Here is a 22,492-nt window from a genome sequence, read left to right as displayed (position 1 = left end):
ATATAAAATTAAAATTACGAAGATAGTTAATAGTAGTAGTAATATAATAGCTTTACTCTCTATTAGTATATATAAAAGAATAAGATAGAGCTAAGCTTGAAAATCTTGAATTTATATATGTAGTTAATTATAAATTTAGAATTACTACGCTCTTTAATTAAATCGACTAAGTTAGCTCGCTAGCCCTTTCGAGCTTTCTTATTAAAAATTTATATATAGAAGTTTTATACTCTAAAATAACTAGCTCTCTACGAATACTATTACTTTATAATTTCGTAAATTATAGAGCTTAGTTTACGCTTTCTAACGCTGTAAAAATAATAAAGTTTAATCTACTATTAATAAATTAAATAAATATTTAAATATAATAGTTATAGTAGTTATACTAAACGCGTTCGAGATCGAATAATAATTCTTTCACCTATTTGTTTATTTATGTAATTATTATTCTTTTATTACTCTATTAATTCTATTAATTCCATTAATATAAATATAATCGTTCTCGATACCTCTCGCGAAAACGTTACTAAACGCTTTAAATATATATACCCCTTTTATCCGCCTCTTAGAGCCTCTATTAACGCGAATCCGCTACTACTAGTAATCGAGGCCGTAAGCGAGTCTAATAGCTATCTACTACTACTTATAAACGCGTTAAAAAGCTCTTAAAAAAGAGCTCGAAACGGATTTACAGCCATCGTTCTCTTCTATATACTACTCGATTAGTTACTTAGTTAATACTATTTACTCTATTAGCTTAGTAATTTACTTAATTAGTTACTCAGCTAATTACTTAGTTTAATACTCTATAAGAGAAGAAGTAAGAGAAGAAACTATAATAGATAAATGCGGAGAATACTACGGAGAATACTAGAGAATACTACGGAGAAATCAAGCGGTAATAAAGCTATTATCGTCAAGAATACGGCTTAACTCTCCGAGATTCCACGTTATATACTCTTCACGATTTTATATTAAATCATTACTTAGTAAGCGAAGAATATCACTACAACTTAGTCTATTATTCCCACTATATTAAGGAGTAAAAGAAGGAACTATAATAGATAAATACGGAGAATACTACGGAGAAATCAAGCGGTAATAAAGCCACCATCGTCAAAAACACGCCTCAGCTCTTTAAGATCTCACGTCATATACTCTCCACGATTTTATATCAAATCATCACTCAGTAAGCGGAGAACATTACTACAATTTAGCCTATCATCCCCACTGCATTAAGGAGTAAGAGGAGGAACTATAATAGGCAAATGCGGAGAACACTGCGGAGAATACTATGGAGAACACTGCGGAGAAACTAAGCGGCAATAAGGTCACCATCGTTAAGAACACGGCTTAGCTCTCCAAGATCCCACGTTATATCAATTATTCACTCAGTCAGCTACTTAGCTAGCCACTTAGTTTGATACTCTATAAGAGGAGGAGTAAGAGAAGGATCTATAATAGGCGAATGCGGAGAATACTGCGGAGAAACTAAGCGGCAATAAGGCCCTCAGCACTAAGAACACGGCTCAGCTCTCCAAGATCCCACGTCATATACTCTTCACGGTTTTATATCAAATCATTACTTAGTAAGCGGAGAACACCACTACAACTTGGCTTGTTATCCCTACTGCATTAAGAAGTAAGAGAAGAAACTACAATAGATAAATGCGGAGAATACTGCGGAGAATATTACGGAGAACACTGCGGAGAAACTAAGCGGCAACAAGGTTATCATCGTCAAGAACACGGCTCAGCTCTCCAAGATCTCACGTTATATGCTCTTTACGATTTCATATCAAATCATTACTTAGTAAGCGGAGAACACCACTACAACTTGGCCTATCATCCCTACTATATTAATATAATACATTACTACAATAACGTTATAAGAGGAGGATCTACTACGACGATTATAGTTAATTAGGCCTCTATAGAAGAAATATCGTAAGAGGAGAAACTATAATAGGCAAATGCGGAGAACACTATGGAGAATACTACGGAGAATACTGCGGAGAAATCAAGCGGTAATAAGACTATCATCGTCAAGAACACGGCTCAACTCTCCAAGATCCCACGTTATATACTCTTCACGGTTTTATATTAAATTATCACTTAGTAAGCGGAGAATACCACTGCAACTTAATCGTTTTATATTAAATCATTACTTAGTAAGCGGAGAATACCACTGTAACTTGACCTGTTATTTCTACTATATTGAGGAGTAAGAGAAGGAACTATAATAGGCAAATGCGGAGAATACTACGGAGAAATCAAGCGGCAATAAGACTATTATCGTTAAGAACACGGCTTAGCTCTCCAAGATTCCACGTTATATACTCTCCACGGTTTTATATTAAATTATTACTTAGTAAGCGAAGAATATTACTATAACTTAGTCTATTATTCTTACTATATTAATATGATACATTACTACAATAACGTTATAAGAGAAGAATCTACTATTATAGTTAATTAAGCCTCTATAGAAGAAATATCGAACGATATATATTTAAACGAATTGAAATCGTTCGATGTCTACAGCTATTTTATTATTCGAAAGATTTTACTACGGTAGAAGATATTATAGAATTTATACCATTAATTAGCACGTTATCTTTATTTCTTTTCGATATTTCGATACTTCTTATTATAAGAACGTGGTCTTTCTCTATTTTTTATAGGTAATTATTACGAATTAATTCTCTATACTTAATATACCTTTCTAATTAGGCCTTAGCGCGCCTCTCTTCATATATATATACTTATATATAGGTTAAAAACGCACAGTAAGCGATTAGAGTTCGATTTGACTTAGGGCTAGGGCTAAAATTCGATTTAACTTAGAAAAATTCAACTTTATGAATTTAATTCATAGGCCTTTACTTATAATCTTACATCAATTTATTTAGTTAGCTACTCAATTAGTTACTTAGTCTAATATTCTATAAGAGGAGGAATAATATATTACGAAGAGAATTACGGAGATAGTCAGTAGCAGTAGTAATATAATAGATCTACTCTTTACGATCTTATACTAGCTCGATACTTAGTAAGAGAAGAAATTACTATAGTAGATAAATACGGAGATTATTACGAAGATAGTTAGTAGTAATAGTAATATAATAAATCTACTCTCTATAATCTTATATTAATTTACTTAATTATTTACTTAGTTAGCTATTTAGCTAGAGTACTTAGTTAAGTAAGAGAAGAGATTATCGTAATAGATAAATATAAAGAATATTACGAAGAGACTAAGCGATAATAAGATTATTATCGTTAAGAATATCGCTTAGCTCTTTAAGATCTTATATTATATACTCTCTATAATTTCACGTTAAATTACTATATAATAAGCGAAGAATAATACTATAATTTAACTTACTATCTTCGCGTATCTAGATAATATTATATTATAATATATTACTATAATAAGTATATAAGAGAAGAATCTATTACGTCGATTATAGTTAATTAAATCTCTATAGATAAGAGTTATCTATCGAATAATATATATTTAAACGAATTGAAATTATTCGATATCTTATCTCGATAGCTATTTTAGCTATTTAAACTATCGTAAATATAGAGATATTTTAGTTATTTTAGCTATTTAGACTATCGTAGCTATAAAGATATCTTAATAATTTTAATTATTAAAGCTATCGCAGCTATAGAGATATCTTAATTACTTTAGCTACTTAAGCTATCGTAGTCGTAAGAATATCTTAGCTATTTTAGTTATTTAAGCTATTATAGCTCTAGAGATATCTTAATTACTTTAACTATCGAAGCTATCGTAGCTATAAAAATATTTTAGTTATTTCAGCTATTTAGACTATTATAATTATAAGAAGATTTTAACTATTTTAGCTATTTAGATTATTATAGTTATAAGAATATCTTAGTAATTTTAGCTATTCGAGTTATCGTAATTATAAAGATATTCTAACTATTTTAACTACTTAAACTATCGTAGTCGTAAGAATATTTTAATAATTTTAACTATTTAAGCTATCGTAGTTATATAACTATTTTAATTATTTTAACTATTTAAACTATCGCAATTATAAAAATATCTTAGTAATTTCAGCTATTAAAGCTATCGCAGCTATAGAGATATTCTAGTTATTTCAACTACTTGAATTACCGCAGCCGTAAGAATATCTTAGTAATTTCAGCTATTAAAGCTATCGCAGCTATAAGAATATCTTAGCTATCGCAGCTATAAAGAAGTTTTAATTATTTTATCTATTTAAACTATCGCAGCTATAGAGATATCTTAGCTATTTTAGCTAGTTAGACTATCGCAGCTATAGAGATATCTTAGCTACTTTAGCTATTTAAGCTATCGCAGCTATAGAAATATTTTAATTATCTTAGCTATTTAGATTATCGCAGCTATAGAAATATCTTAATTATTTTAGTTATTCGAACTATTATAGTTATATCTAGCTAATTAAACTCGATTTACTTATACTTTATTAAAAGAATATATTTATAATATAATATAATAGCGATTATAGCTTAATAGTCTAGTAATATAACTATAAAAATCGTTATAACGAGAGCCCTATTATTAAAGAAGTTTATAATATATATATATAATAAAAGAAGAAGAATAAGTGAAATTTAAAGAGATTTATAACTCTTCGATAAAGGTTTCGTCGAAGTCCGTGATATTACCTAATCGAGTTAGCGGTAGAAGAGTAGAACTATTCCCGCTTTAAATTATTCTTTTAAAATTCGTTGCTAAACCTATCTAGTCTCTGCCAATACACGCCAGTTCTAATGCGGAAGTATCATGAAAAGGAGTGTTAAGGTAAGGGTAGGTTCGTAACATAAAGTAACTACTCGAAGAAACTGCTAAATGGGAGCGTAAAGAGAAGGGGTAGTAGAATTATGTCAGGGACTCAATGTATAATCTGAATGATATTTGAATTGACATGCTTTTGGTGCTGAGCGCGTACAAAACCATGAAACCACGACACCATTGAATATTCCATATCTTTCCAGCCACTAATATACAGTCAGTCAAAGTAACATGTAAGATAAGCGTCACGCTGGTGCGCAACCAAAAAGGTGTGCGTGCATTTGCGTGATGCGCGGTGCGCTCAGGACTCGTTCAGCTGCTTAAGGGAGCCAACTGACACTGACCCTGGTCCGCGGAAGAATCCATATATCTCGCAAGGCTGACGGAAAGATCTCTTAAAACATGCCTACACAGCACTTATTGTCACCAGGATTTGTCATTCGAAAAGGCTTTTCACAAAGCTCCAGTGATGTCTTGCTCTTTATGGGCGTTGATCATGATGCCAGTCAAACTGTCTTATCGTTATTCTCTTCTGCTGCTATTCCCTTTTGTTATCCCTTATGATGTGACAGCAATCATTCACGATGGCTCCTTTTCGCCCGACGCGATATTGCGCGTCACGGTGCAAAATATCAGTCTAGGAGGGATTCAAAGGCTCACAACGCTGGTCAACGGATCCATTCCTGGACCCGAGCTTCGTGTGCCGGAAAACGAAATAGCTTGGATCAGGGTTTACAATGATATGAAAGGTCAAAATCTTACTATGGTGAGTTGAATAACCAGACAAATGGTCCCCTTCCTCTTCTGTTGTTGGGGGTATTTAGTTCGTATTAGGTTCGATTCCTAACGGCGCTGGTACAATGATGCTGCGGTGCTTTTTATTTTCTTCTTCCTCATGCTCTTTTAGTTAATTGAGAAAATATTTAGCATTGGCATGGACTCGCAATGGCTGCCTATCCATTTTCCGACGGAACACCACTCGCCAGTCAATGGCCCATACCTCCCCAACATTTTTTTGACTATGAACTCCATATGCCCAATGGATCGGCAGGAACGTACTTTTATCACTCTCACGTAGGCTTCCAGGCCGTCAGCTGCTCCGGTCCATTGATCGTCGAGGACAAAGTCCCCCCGTATGAAGTTGATGGCGACCTGGTCGTTCATATTCAAGAGCTCTTCAATGAGACAGACACAACCATAGAGCAGGGGTTGCAGGCAACGCCTTTCGTGTGGAGTGGTGAAACAAATGGGTTCATTATCAACGGCAAGACAATCTCGAACTTTGGTGTGACCGACCAATCATCCTCCCAACTTGCAATCATTGATATAGAGCCAAACAGCTTGTACAGGGTGCGTTTCATTGGAGGTCACTCCCTATCGTACTCTGCATTGGGAGTCGAAGATCATACCGATCTACAAGTCATCGAAGCTGATGGCGGTTACACCAAACCACACTCCACCACCTTCCTCCAGATTGGTTCTGGCCAGCGCTTCAGCGCGCTTCTCAAATCCAATACCTGCAATGAGCTGAAGCAGTCCGGAAAACTCGACTACTACATTCAGATCGAGAGCCGTGAGCGTCCGAGCAACACAACGAATTACGCCATCCTTCGCTATAACAATTCTTGCATGATCCCTTCGGATCCCTCCAAGAGCGCTTCAAACACGACCTACCCAAACCGAAAGCCCATCGCACTCCCACCGACCGTCGACGGTTTTCTCGACTACGTCCTACAACCTCTCTATCCAAACGACTTCCCCTCTGTTTCACAGGTGACACGCCGGGTCGTCCTCAACGTGCAGCAAATCCTGGACAAGTACATCATCTGGAAGGACTCAAGCGTAACCTGGACGGCCGACACGAACGACTCGATCCCGCACACCACGCCAAGCCAGCCATATCTCGTGTCGCTGTACAAGAACCAAACCGCTTACACGCCGTCCTACTCGGCAGCCGTGAAGAACGGTGGCCTCGACCCATCGACGAACACCTTCCCTGCCAAAGTCGGCGAAGTATTGGAGATAGTGCTCCAGAACATTGGCGCTCACGCCATCGACAATGAAACGGGTGGCGGGCTCGACGTCCACCCGTGGCATGCCCACGGCGAACACTACTACGACATCGGAGGCGGGCCGGGAGCCTTCGACCCCAAAGTTGCCGAAGAGCGACTGAAGGGCACCGAACCGGTGCTTCGGGACACGACGATGCTCTTCCGCTACAATGCGACAACGCAACCAAACGAAAAGCAAGGGTGGCGCGCGTGGAGGTTGAGGGTGCAGCAGCCTGGGGTGTGGATGATCCACTGTCATACGCTGCAGCATATGATCATGGGTATGCAGACCGTGTGGGTGTTTGGTGATGCTGAGCAAGTGTTGGCAGTGCCGAAGGCGGACATTGAGGGGTATCTCACTTACGGAGGGGATGTTTATGGAAATAGCAGCCATGCGCCGGATGTGGTACATTTCAGCGAACTAGAAGGTGGAATATGAGACTTGGCAACGATCTAGACCGTGGCATCAAGAGTACCCTTTGAGATGGTGAATGACATGGTACGCCTCACATGGCATTGCTAAATACCCGCCTATTCCTCCACTTCGATTCTGTCGAAGTCGGTCATCTCATACTCTGTCCCCTTTGCTGCCTCCAACTTCACCTCGTTGAAGCCGTCAATCTTCGCAATGTTTTCGACACTCGACAATCTTTCGGATTTTCTGCTCCTGCTCGCACGAAATGAGACAAGACTACGTTTTAAGGCGCCGCCCATCTTTTCAAGCAGAGGCTTTAGAGGGGGAAGACAGGCTGCCAAAAGGCCGATTGAGACTTCGGCCGTCGTCCAGAAGGTTGGCTCGGAATGGGCCTTCGGAGTCGTTTTTGGAGGATGAAAGAAGACTGTACCAGGTTAGTATTTGCCTTTTAAGCGGATACCACCAACTGCTGATTAAGAAACGTATGCTATGTAGAGGAGGCATACTAGCAAAATTAACTGCAACGAAGTATAGTCGTACTACGCCGAAGACAAGTGATCTATAACGAGTCAGTGTTCAAGCAATACTCATTGCCTATGCGCAAGAAGACGGTTCGACTCACAGCGTGCCCAGCAAAAACACGAAGCTCAGCTCGACTTTGAATCGTCTGCTCATCTGTAACTTGCGAATACACGGATATGGCAGCGCAAGAACCGCAATATCACCCAATACATCCGTGATAGCAAACCACAACAGTAACCACTCCTGCGAGCCCCGAGGCAGAGCGAGAGTTTCATTGTCAGTTTCAAGAACCACCTGCAATAACAAAAACACGAGACCCCAGAGCGCGATGAGAATGACCAGGATATTATTCGCGATTCGAAATGACTTTTGCCGAAGAAAGATACGACGGTAGAAGAAGAGAACGCTGAGTTTGATACAACTGTATGTGACTTTCTCGACGATAATGGTGGCATAATTAATCTATGATAAATGTTAAGTTAGCAAAGCGTTATTATTCTTCAAAAGTAGAACAGGATGGCTTTTAAAGGACTATACCTTGGCCTGATTTGCCTCGCGCCATTCAACAGTCGGCTCGTTATCTCTCCCAAGCGATCCTATGACAGCGCCTATATACGAGTCAGAAAGATCTCTACTTCAAGCCTTTCTCTACTGACTCGTTCTGATTAAGACGAAGAGGCTTTAGTATCATACCAACGATCTGAGAAGCACCTTGGCCTAGAACCAGAAGACAGGAGAAAGCAATCAGCCAGTCGTCGATACCCACAAAGGTGGGCGTAAGACGGATGCGCGTATAAAATCTCGAGCATACGGCTAAAAAGCCAAGCAGTGGAAACAAAATGGCCGTGACGATGAAACTAGCGACTCCGTACATATTGAAAAATAGTTATTGATATGTCGAGTGATTTTTGTGTGGAGCCTATGAGTCTCAGGGAAGGCAAGATACTGAGCGAAGAACGCTATTCCCCCCACTTATATATACTGTGGTTCATCACTTCAGCCTTGCCAGAATCCTATCATGGACTGCAGGATTCTTGTGTAGCGAAGAGTGATTGAAACATCGTGACGATCCGATTAACCACATCAACCTGGTCATGCCCCCATTTTGACTGCAAACGAACTTCCTTTTGCAGGCAGTATGGACGCACACTATCTAAAATGGAACCCTAGAAATATGCCTAGTGGTGTTGTGTACTCGTCAGCGAGCCGAGTGCGGGGCACGATTTAAAGTGCTTGATGGTCACCCTCGTTATGCGGTAAGACGGCAGTAAGCAAGGCGCTTTCCAGCCTTGCCTGCAGCCGCCCCTTTCTGCATGTTCCAGACGTCTTGACCCGTTAAAAAAGGGTTGCTGATAACAGGCTTGAGATGATTCGACACGGTGCCGGCCAACATACAATGTGGCGGAGCAAGCTGCAAAAGCGGACACGGGTCCAGACAAAGTGTTGTTGCATTGAGACCTGACAATTAGAGGGAAGGCCCCATCTCGGCGGCGATCGAAGTGATGACCGGAACTGAAACACTTGTTGAAGCATCGGTAATCCGTAGTCATACCCACGTGGACTAGAGACTACCTAATGCTAGAAATTTCGGGAAAAAAGTGTGTGAATTGCCATATTCAAGAAAGGAGTTAATTCTGCCGATTCGTGTTAATCGTACTACTCATGGACTTGCGTAGATCGGCCCGAAGCTCCCGGCTCCCCTAGCTTCACAAACCATTTTGCCGGTATAGCACAAATCAGCTTATGTCCGGCCCAGATAGCAGGATCAGCAAGCGAAATACGTCTTACTATCAGCACGATCTGTAATGTAAGGTACAATCGACACGATCGGCCCGAATTAGCACTTAAACATTTTAAGGGCCATAGACCAGATCCTCGAAGACCCTATAAGGGCCGAAGAAAATAAAAAGCACCGCAATATCATTGTACTAGCGTTATTAGAAATCGAATTTAATACGAATTAAATACCCCCAATAGCCGAGGGTTATTTCTAGAATTTTCGACTACGTCAAATTAATGATCGACGCTTAAACTACTAAAATATACGATTTTTAAAAATTTATTATCAACGACGTATAGTAATTAATAACTTTATATTCGAATAGTAGCTTTAAAATCTTAATACTAATCTTCGAAACTTAATTTAGAAACTTTTATATAAGCTATAAGTGAAAAATTAAGAAGTATAGTTTTAACGTAATTGAAATTTCTAAAAGATAGCTATTACGCGTATAGCTCTTATTTATTAAATATATAACTCTTATCTACTAGGCGTATAACCCCCTTAATTAAATTAGCGATCGCGCGAAAACTAATAAAATCTAATATAAAATAGTAAAAAACTCGTATCTAGTATCTTCGAGTTAAATATCTTTATAGTAGAATATAATAATAGAATTAACTCTTATTCTATAGTTTATTTATATTTTTTATTTAATAAATAAAGATTAAAGCGTATATTTATATTTATATCTATCTCTATATTTATCTCTATATTAAAATATTATAATAAAAGAATTTATAATTATTATAATAATTATTTTAATAATTAAATATTATATAAGAATAATAATAAGATAAATAGATTAAATAAATTATAAGAGAAAAATAGCGAGATAATAATATTATATATACTACGTAACGAGATGAGAAACTCGTATTAGAATCGATATAGATATAATATTAATATAGATATATTAAATAAGATAACTAAGATATCGAATTATATAAATAGAAAGAAGATATAATATAATAGAAGATATCTTCGTTAAGACTCGCTAGTTATAAAGCTAAGAGATATATTAAGAATACGCTCGTAATAACTCTAATAGAATTTCGAAGGGAGTCGAGGTTGAGATAGGATTTTGAATTAAAATTTCGAGTTTTCTTAAAATCTTAATCTCGTCTTAACTCGAAAATGAAATTTTAAGATATATCTTATTAACTTAATAGACTCTAAATATCTCTAAGTAATCTCTTTAAATTTTAATAAAATATATTAAAAATAAAATAAAATAAAATATAGAATATAATTACGCTATATAATAAGGTATAAAATCTTAACGAAGTTTCGAAGGGGGTTAGAGATTCGAGTTTTCGCTCGAAACCTCGACCTCGTCTCGACTCGAGAACGGGGTTTTAGAGTATATTTCATTATCTCGATAAACTCTAAGTATCTCTAAGTAACCTCTCTAAATTTTAATAAAATATATTAAGAATAGAATAAAATAGAATAGAAAATACGATATTATAGTTTAAATTAAAGTATAAGATATAGATATTTAGAAAGATAATAAGATATATAAGATTAAGAAAATACGAAGACGTTATAAAGACGTTATAAGAATATTATTAAGATAATAGCCTCGAGCTAACTTAATTAAATACTTAGCGAGAATAACGAGATATTCTTATTATCTCGATAAAAAAATACTATCTCGACTTAATTTCATCTCGTTAAAACTTCGTCTTAGAGCGAGATAGTATTAAATATTCGAAATCTCGTCTTATCTCGTCTTATTATATAGTATAAATACGATATTATAATCTAAATTAGAGTATAAATATAAATACTTAGAAAGATACTTAGAATATATATTTAAAGAAGTATAATAGAAATATTATAAAGATAATAGTCTCGAGCTAATCTAATTAATAAACTTAGCGAGATAATAGAATATCTTTATTATCTCGAGAGAAAAATTCTATCTCGATCTAATCTTATCTCGTTAAAATCTCGACTCGAAGCGAAGTAGTATTAGATATTTAAAATCTCGCTCTATTTCGTCTCGTTACGTAGCGTAATATTATATAAGAATAATAAGATAATATTATATAAATCTATATATAGAGTAATAAAATTATATTTAATATATTTTAAATATAGAAAGATTAAGTAGTCGATAGATAGTAAATATTTAAATATAATAAACGTATTTTTTATAGTAAGTAAAGAGAGTAGTTAGTTAATTAGCTATCGCTATATTTTTTTTTTTTAAAAACTTTATTAATTAATAAATTAAAATTATTTAAAATTATAAATCTATAAAGTATTAGAAATACTATGTAAGAAGCATACATATACTTCTGAAAAGGAGTTTCACGAAGAAGGGAAAGGTGTTTCTTGATTCTGATTGTGATTGAATAATAATTAAGCTATAAACGTTCTCGAAGAAAGAAAAGAAAGCGATATGCCAAGTTACGCTAGTAAGGAGTTACGCTAGTAAGGTTTCTTATATTATATCGAAAACGTAATAAGAGATATAAAAAGGCTTATCTTATTATTATTAAGTATTTTTATAAGAATCTTAAAGAGACTAAATATAAATTCTTTATTATTTTTAATTAATATTTATTAATTTTTACGTAATCGCTAACTTAATTAAAAGAATTATATATCTAATAAATAAAGACTATATATTTACTAGATAAAGACTATACGCGTAATAGCTATCTTCTAAAAATAACTCTTAAATAAAAGTATATAAAGCGAATTATTAGAGTTAGAGTTAACTTACTAGACTATATATTATAAGATATCTTAGAAATACTTATATAGTTACTAGCGTAAACTTAGTATCGTATATATTTATTTATAAATTATATAGAATAGTTAATAACTTTTATACTATATATATATATAAGTTAAATTATAATAATTTCTTAATATTTAATAGTAATATTTAAAGATTTATATTTATAGATTAATAGACGTTATATTAGACGTTTACGTAAAGTTTATATTAATATTTAATAATATAATACTTTAAGTTAATTCTCTAATATACTTATAGTTATTAAATATCTCTTAATATTATCTAAATCGATTCTTTTATTAAATCTACTAGTTAAAAAGATATAATATAATATAAAATATTAATATATTATACTATACTCTAATATAATATAAGTTATTAAGATTTATATAATTTTATATCTAGTATAGTATAAGATCTTAACGATATATATTACGATATAATATATCTATAATATTATATTATAAAATAATATATATATAAGATATCTCGATAAGAATTTCTATATTTAAAAGTATAAGTAGTTATTCTAGTTATTATTCTAATTTATTATAGCTAATACTATTATAACTAATATTATTATAACTAATACTATTATAATTAATACTTTTATAATTAATATTACTTTAATTAATATTATTCTAATTAATATTATTCTAACTAGTATTATTTTAATTAATATTATTTTAATTAATATTACTCTAACTAGTATTACTCTAACTAATACTATTTTAATTAATATTATTCTAGCTAATATTACTTTAATTAATATTATTTTAATTAATATTACTTTAATTAATATTACTCTAATTAATATTACTCTAATTAATATTACTCTAATTAATATTATTTTAATTAATATTATTATAACTAATATTATTATAATTAATATTATTATAATTAATATTATTATAATTAATACTATTATAATTAATACTATTATAACTATTATATAATAATAAATTATTTAAATAATAAATAGTAATAGCTATAATAGTAATAGCTATTAAAATATTAGATATATAATATATAGAACGAATAAATTAATTCTTTAAAATCTCTTCGAGACTAGATTTTAAATATAGTATAAAATTAGATAATTAAAGAATATAATAACTAGAATACGCGAAAGTTATATTTCGATAGTAGCTATAATAGTAATAGTTATAATAGTAAGTAATAGTTATAATAATAGTAACTATAATAATAATAGCTATAATAATAATAAATATAATAATATTAGCTATAATAGTATTAATTATAAGAGTAGTAAATACTATAATAGTAATAGCTATAATAATATATTAAATAAAAGTATATACGATTAGTCGTTAACTAGAATAATAATTAAAATAGCTACTTTATACTTCTAAATATAGAAATCTTAACGAAATATCTTATATATATATTATTTTATAATATAATATTATAGATATATTATATCGTAATATATATTATTAAGATTTTAAATCTATATTAGAAAAATAAAATAATATTTAATTCTATTTATATTATATTCGAGTACGATATAATATTACTTAATATAAAATATTCTATAAGATATAATATATCTTTTCGACTAGTAATTAAATTTATTAATATTATAATAAACTTATATACTATAAAACTTATCTTATTTATATTATAGCTATATATATTTTTAAATATCTCTATTATAGATTATACTAGCTTTTATTAAGAATATAATCTTATTTTTCTATTTTCGAATAATAATATACTTATTATACGATTTTAATTCTTATAATTAGAATAGTAATAATTTATTTAATTTCTATATTACTCGATTATCGAAGTATTTATTTATACGTATAATATAATAGAAGAAGAAGTATCGAAATTAGAAGACTTATTAGTAATATAAGAGATCTCTATTCGATAATCGCCGAGCCGAGATAACATTTTAGCTTTAAAAATCGCGTCTTTTAAGAACGCGACTTTTTTATATTCTTTCTTACTATTTTATTAAATATAGTTTAATATAACTAAAATTGCTACTCTATCTTAGTCTAATAAGAACGAAGTATATAAGATCTAGAAACGTTAAAAAAAAGAGGCTACGATCGAGATAAGAAAGAAAAACTTAAGTAATATAATATTCTTCTTCGATGTATATCTATATTATCTAAGTATTAACTACTATAAATCGAGTATTATATACTTATTAATTACTTTTCGAATAACTTTATAATTCTCTTATATTTAGTATTTAGCTTTATATAAACTACTATTATCTAGAATATACTTTATAAAAGTATAAATTTATATACTTCTCGATAGAGTTCTTTAGATTCTTATTAAAAACTTACTCGTATTTCGAAGCTAAAAATCTTCGTCGCTATTATAATCTATATAAGAATCTATCGCTTTTCTACTATTTATAATTATTAAAGAATTAATAATATTACTTCGATATCTTCGATTCTTACTAGCGAAATAATATAAGATCGCTATATACTTCTTCGAAGAATAATTTATTATTTAGATTCTAACGAAGAGAATTCTTTTACTATTAAAAAGAATAGATATTAGAAGTCTATATAATATAAGAAGATACTTTTATTTATCGATAAGATATAAAGTAATTAAAAGAAATTATATATCTTAAATAGTTATTATATAATTAATAAATATATAATTAAGAAGATAAGATATATTTATTATTCTATTATAACTTTAGATAAGTTAATTAAGAAGAAATATAAGATTTTTATAATTAATAATAAGAGCTATCTCTATAACTATATATAATATTTATCTAAATAAGATCTCGAGAATAGATTTAAAGTTAAAGGTCTTAGAGATATAAGCGCTATAGTCTTTAAATTAATTATTAATATACTATTCTCTAACTTTATTCTCTTTATAAATAATTATTTTATTAAATTAAAGCTAGCTAGTAAGTTAAAGATTATAAGAATAACTATATATAAGACTATAAAGCTAAATTAAATAAATCTTCTTAGAATTACTTATAGAGATAAAATAGCGATTTATTAAGAATATTTTATACGATACTCTTATTATAGTAGTTTAGAACGATATTCTTATTAAGTAGTCTAATAGAATAATAATCTTATTTTAGCCCTTATTACTATCTACGATATTAGAGAGATTAATAATATTATTATTAAAAAGAGAAAGCGTCTTAATAGAATAAGTATTAATAATTATATTATCTTATCTACTTTTAAAGAGAATAGAAATAACGTCTAATAAAAGAATTTCGATATTTCGAAGATCTTTTTCTACTATAATAGATATATAGAGGGAGATTAATCGATTTAATATATTAATAACTATATATTCTTCTTATAGAGCTTATAATCGAATATAAATACTCTAATTTCACTGGAAATTAGATAAAAGATCTTTCGAATACTTTTAAACTCTATGAATCTATAGAAATATTTCGTTAGAAGTATTAGACGTTTCTTAAATAGATAATAATAAGATTACTTAAGAAAGATAGAAAAGATAAACGATCTCGATAACCTCTTATCTTACTTTCTACTCTATTAAAATTAATATAAAATAATTATAAATAATAAGACTTAAAGATCGTTTAATAGTATTTTATATATCGTTTAAATCGTTAGAAGAAAGAATTTCGAAGGTTTAATAAAGAAATAAGTAGTAATAGTAAGAGAGTATAAAAGATTAGAGGAGGATACGCTATCTATAAAATCTCTTTATATAAGAAAGAAACTTATATAGAACGATTTCACTATAGAAAGAATTAAATAAAGTTTATATAATAGATTACGACTATTTAATATAAATTATATAGTAGTTTTATAGTAATAATATAAATAATAATACTAGAATTCTTAAATATTATCTCTCGACGATTATCGAATAAGTCGTCTAGTTAGCTATTTAGCTAGAGCTACGCTACGTAATAAGATAAGAAATCTCGATGAGATTTCGAAGGAGTCGAGGTTAGAATAGGGTTTCGGGTCGGGGTTTCGAGGAAGCTCGAAACTTCGACCCCGCCTATAACTCGGAGCTGAGATTTCGAAATATACTTCGTTAATTCGATAAACCCTAAGTATTACTAAGCGATTTCTCTAAATTTTAATATTCTATATTAAGAAGTATAATAAAATAGAGTATAGAATACGATATTATAATTTAAATTAGAGTAAGATATAGATGCTTAGAAAGATAATAAGATATATAAGAAGAGAAATATTACGAGAGCGCTATAGAAGATATTATAGAGGCGTTATCGAGATAATAGTCTCGAGCTAATCTAATTAAACGCTTAATAAGAATAACGAAATACTCTTATTATCTCGATAAAAAAATATTATCTTAACTTAATTTTACTTTATTAAAATCTCGTCTTAAAGAGAGATAGTATTAAGTATTTAAAACTTCGTCTTATTTTACTTCGTTACGTAGCGTAGCTAGAGTAGTTAATCGAGTAAGAGAAGAAGTTACTATAATAGATAAATGCAAAGAAGATTACGAAGAATACTATAAAGAATATTATAGAGAAATTAAGCGATAGTAAGACTTATATTATTAAGAATATAAACTTACTCTTTACGCTCTTATATTAAATCGCTATTTAATAAGTAAAGAATATTACTATAATTTAACTTACTATCTCTATATATCTAAACAATATTATATTATAATCTATTACTATAATAATAATAGAAGAGAAGAATTTATTACGATAATTATAGCTAATTAGATCTTTATAAAAGAATATCGAATAATATATATTTAAATAAATTAAAATCGTCTAATATCTTACTTTAATAGTTATTTCGAAAGATTTTACTATAATAGAAGATATTATAAAATATTTATTACTAATTAACTCGATATCTTTAATTCTCTTTAATATTTTAATACTTCTTATTATAAGAATATAATATTTCTCTATTTTTTATAAGTAATTATTATATAATATTTTAGAAATACTTATAGAACTACTAACGTAGACTTAATATTATATATATTTATTTATAAATTATATAGATTAATTAATATCTTTTATATTATATATATATATATAAGTTAAATTATAATAATTTCTTAATATTACGAGTTACGTAGTTAGCGCGAATATTATAATATACTTAATAAAAGTATTAAATATTTAAATATTCTCTTATTTCTTTCTTCTTCTTTAGCTATTAATTTAATTAATAATTCTATTTATAAATTTTTATAATACGTTTTTTTATTCTTATATAGTATTTAGCTACTACGTAGTTTTATAAAAAAAGACTTTTATTATCTTATACTATAGAGATTCTATATTAAATTTAAATTAGTTTTAAAAGACTTTTTTCTTTAATATAGCTATACGATTATATTAATTATATAATAAGTTTATTAATATATATAAAAGAATAAGATAGAGTTAAGTTTAAAAATCTTAAATTTATATATATAGTCAATTATTAATTTAGAGTTATTACGCTTTTTAGCTAGATCGACTAATTTATCGTAGATAAATAAATTAGCGTTCGTAACTATTAAAATCTCGCTCTTTTACGTCTTTCTTATTAAAAAAATAGATATATATTATTAACATATAGAATTACTTTTTTATTTTCTATTAAAATTTTAAGATTTTATTTTTATTTTTAAAACGCTATTTGTACTTTTCGAATTTTTAAGAATTTTGAAATTTAGTCTTATAATTATTAAAGCGTAAGGAATTCAAATATAACTTACCAAAGTTCGCTTATTAAAGATCGCTTACCTACTTACTCGATAGCTCTAATTAAAAAAATAATTATAAATTTAATTTATAAACCTTTACACGTTAATATATATAAGTTTAAATTTATAAATTAATTTTTAAATCTAATTTCGAGATTAAATTCGACTTTTAAGAAGTAAATTTTTTTTAAATTTAAGATTTACTTAGAATTATGAAATTAAATTTAAAGATTCTTAAATTATTTAAAAATAAAAATTACGTTCTATAATATAGAAAAAAATTAAAAGATTTTATTAGAAAAAAAAGAAGTTATATAATTAATAAGTTTTTTAAAAATTAATTAATTTTAAATTAATTTTATTTACATTAATAAGAAGTTAATTTTAATAGTAATAGTAATTCTTTTATATTAGTAATAATTTTTTTATATTAATTCTTATTATTCTTTATTTTAGAATTTAAGATTTTTACGATTTTTATAATTTTTTAGCGAGGGAGCTTTATAGATTTAAATCGAGAACGAAGCGAAATAGTTTCGAATTTTATTAAGATTATTATTACTTAATTATTTAAGCTTCTATAAAATAATATTTTTAATAAAATAAATAAGTTTTTAATAAGCGATATTTAAATTCTCTATCTTTAAATAATTATAAGATTAAATTTAAAAATTCTTTCTTTATCTAAAAGCTTATATTTTATTTTATAATTTAAAAAAGAATCTTAAAATTATAATAGAAAATAAAATATTATTTTAAAAGTATTAGATTATCGAGTAAACTTTAATAAATAATATTTAAATTTCTTATACTTTAATAATTATAATATTATATTTAATTTTTTTTTAATAATCTAGATTTCATTTTATAATTTAAAAAAAATCTTGAAATTTTAATAAAAAATAAAAAGGTTATTCTATATATTAATAATATATATTTATTCTTTTAATAAGAGAGTTAAAAAAAGTTATTAAGCTAAATTAATTAGTTTAATTAAAGAATAAAATAAATTTAAATTTATAATTAATTATATATATAAGTTTAAGATTTTATAACTTAACTTTATTTTATTCTATTATATATATTAATATTAAAATAAAATAGAATTAAGTTATAAAATCTTAAATTTATATATATAATTAATTATAATTTAAATTCGCTACGCTCTTTAATTAAATTAATTAATTAAATCTTTTAAACTTTTTTATTAAAAAAATAGATATATATTATTAATATATAAAATAACTTTTTTAATTTTTATTAAAATCTCCAGTTTTTTTTTTAATTATAGAATAAAATATAGATTTTTAAAAAAAGATTTTAATTTTAATTTTATAGTTATTAAAATATAAGAAATTTAAATATTATTTATTAAAGTTCGCTTAATAGTTAAATAGTTTTAATTAGATATATATTACGAGTAAAGACTTATAAATTAAATTTATAATCATTTTTTTTAATCGGGGCTATCGAGTAAATTTTGATAAGCGATCTTTAATAGACGATATCTAAATTCTTTATTCTTAAATATCTATAAGACTAAATTTAGTAATTTATTTTTTATCTAAAAGCCCACATTATACTCTATAATTTAAATAAAAAATTTCAAAGTTTTAATAGAAAACAAAAATGTTATTCTAAAATTAAATAATATATATCTATTTTTTTTAATTAGGGCTATTCGGCTATCGAGCGAACTCTAGTAAGTAATATTTAAATTCCTTACGCTTTAATAATTATAAGATCAAATTTTAAAATTCTTAAAAATTCGGAAAGCGTAGACTGCGCTTTAAAGTTTAAAATTTAAAATCTTAAAAAGTTAATAGAAAATAAAAAAGTTATTCTATATATTAATAACGTATATCTATTTTTTTAATAATTGCGGATATTAATATGTTTACTCGCGGTATCTAATTAAAAAGCGTAGATCTAATAAATTAATAATTAACTATATATATAAATTTAAGATTTTCTAATTTAGCTCTATCTTATTCTATTATATATACTAATTTACTTTTAAAATAATATCTTTATTTTCTATTAAAATTTTAAAATTTTTTTAACGAGGTTTCGAAGGGGATTAGAGTCGGGGTAGAGTTTCGAATCGTAGTATCGAGTTTCCTCGAAACCCCGACCCCGCCCCGATCCGAAGCTAAGGTTTCGAGATATATCTCGACTATTTTAATAGATTTTATCATTTTAAGTATCTCTAAATATCTTTAATATTATAAATTAAGTTATAATATAAAAAGAAGATATATTCTTACTATCTAGAAATCTACTTTAGTAGAGAGTACTCGGAGACGCTAATATATATTTAACTTAGACTCTTTAAGCCTCTTAGATCTAGTAGAAACGACTCTATTAGAGACTTCTATAAAAGGCTTTTATAATATTATATTAGATATTAATAAAGAAAAAATAAGTTAATATTCTCGTTAAGATAGTAGTTAAAATAGACGCTTATTAATATATAAATTAGATATATAGTAAGTAGTAAAAGTCTTTTACTTTAAACTTTAGATATTTTCTTTATTAATTTAAAAAATAATTTAACGTAGATTATTATCTAATTAGTAAAGTCTTATATAACTTTTCTTTTTCTCTTTTAGAGATAGACTATAGTACTTATATAGATTATAATACTTATATAGACTATAGTACTTACGTAGTTTTAATACTCTTATTTATCTTTTATCTAATAAATGAAATAAGTACTAGCTTACGTTTATAGTTATTTATTAGCTTTATTATATTAGATAAATTCTTAATTATATATTATATATTATATTTATAATCTTAATTCTTTTAATATAATAAGTACTTAAACTTTTCACGTATAATTCGTTTATTTATAATTATTTTAACTTCGAAGTTATCTTCTTTATTATAAACGAATAACGATTTTATATTAATTCTTCTCTTATATAAATTTAAAGCTTTAATTATAATAGTAGTAATTAACTTTAATTAGACGATTAATATTATTAAATAAATTCGTATAATTAATAATAGCTTTAATCGATATATTAAATAATTAATCTTTATTAAAATCTTAAAGAAATCGATATATTATAAGAGTTTCTTATTTAAAATATTTAAAATTAAGTATTTATAGTATAGTTTAAGAAAGATATTATTTTCTTTTTTAAGATTTAACGTTAAATACTTTATATTATATCTTACTTTTATAATAATAAATAAAAATATTATAATATTATTTATCTCTTTTCTTTTAATTAAATAAAGCTTATAAAAGACCTTTATAGATATTAAAAGATTTATAAGTAATATATTTATAGTATTATTAATCTTAAAATCGTAGTATAATTCGTTAGATATTAGATCTATAATACTACTTAAAAAGTTATTAAAAGTAATCTCTAAATATATAATAAGATTTTATCTTATTTATCGTTAGAATTTATAATAAGATAAAAATATAATACTATCTCTATCGTTTAATTAATTCGCTTAGATTAACTATTTATCTATAGATAATAGATTATAAATATTAGAAACTTAATATATAGTTTATTAAAGATTTTCTTTTAGAAAGTAAATATAAAATATAAATCGCGATTATTAATAATATATTTTAATACGTTTTAGTTATACTATAGTAATATATAAAGTATTATCTTAATCTATTAAATAGTAATTTAAGTCTTCTTTTTTAATATTAGAAGATTTCTTTTAATAATCTTATAGATAATAATAAATAGATAATTATATTCTACTTTAATAGAAGATAAGATAATAATAAAGTTTATAGCTATAATATAAAAAGAAATAGTTAAAGTAGTAATTAAAATAAGAGATTTATATAGCTTATATCTCTTAGTTTAATTAAGTTAATATTTAGAATAATATACTATATAGATTTATAAGCGCTTAAATAGATATTTAATAAAAATTATATAAGATAATTAATTATAATATCTATAGTAATCTTTATAATTAAATATATTATAAGCTTATTTAAATATCTCTTACTCTATAGAAGATAAAATATCGAGATATTATTTATTCTCGTTATTAATATAATAGATAAGATCTTCTCTTAGTATAAATAAAATTCTAGAAATACGCTTTATAGACTCTGTTTAGATAGTATAAGTTATTATTAAAGTAATAATAATATTCTCTATTAAAGGCTTTAGTATTTATAGAAGTCTTTTCTAATAAGAATTCTTAATATATTTTTAATTTAATCGCTATTTAAAATCGTCTAATATTTCTATAAGAATAGTATAGTAGACTATTATTAATTCGATAGGCGTAATACTTAAGGGCTTCGACTAGTATTTTATACTCTTATATAATATATTAAGTATTTTCTTAAATTTTATAAATTACGTAATAAAAGTCTATAGTAGACGCGATAATACGTTAAGTATAGTATTAAATTTATCTATCTTATAGCGGAGCTTAAGATTAAATATCG

At 27.3% G+C, this 22,492-nt stretch overlaps 2 protein-coding genes across 2 annotated transcripts; one reads left to right on the top strand and one right to left on the bottom strand.

Annotated features, from left to right (window-relative positions):
- Positions 1 to 5,761: 5,761 nt before the first annotated feature.
- Positions 5,762 to 7,306, top strand: HO173_000839 (uncharacterized protein; the record flags this gene model as incomplete). The annotated part of the gene is made up of 1 exon (XM_037302786.1): positions 5,762 to 7,306. The coding sequence occupies one exon, from the start codon at positions 5,762 to 5,764 to the stop codon at positions 7,304 to 7,306; it is 1,545 nt and encodes a 514-aa protein (XP_037170293.1).
- Positions 7,307 to 7,398: 92 nt separating this feature from the next.
- Positions 7,399 to 8,678, bottom strand: HO173_000838 (uncharacterized protein; the record flags this gene model as incomplete). The annotated part of the gene is made up of 5 exons (XM_037302785.1): positions 7,399 to 7,706; positions 7,789 to 7,841; positions 7,905 to 8,266; positions 8,342 to 8,412; positions 8,498 to 8,678. The coding sequence occupies 5 exons, from the start codon at positions 8,676 to 8,678 to the stop codon at positions 7,399 to 7,401; spliced, it is 975 nt and encodes a 324-aa protein (XP_037170292.1).
- Between the last annotated feature and the right edge of the window lie 13,814 nt (positions 8,679 to 22,492).

Source organism: Letharia columbiana (genome assembly GCF_014066305.1).
Source record: "Letharia columbiana isolate WasteWater2 chromosome Unknown Sc0000001_s0, whole genome shotgun sequence".
Taxonomy (NCBI): Eukaryota; Fungi; Ascomycota; class Lecanoromycetes; order Lecanorales; family Parmeliaceae; genus Letharia; species Letharia columbiana.
Note: the sequence above shows the minus strand (reverse complement) of the source record. Positions and strands in the feature narration are given on the sequence as shown.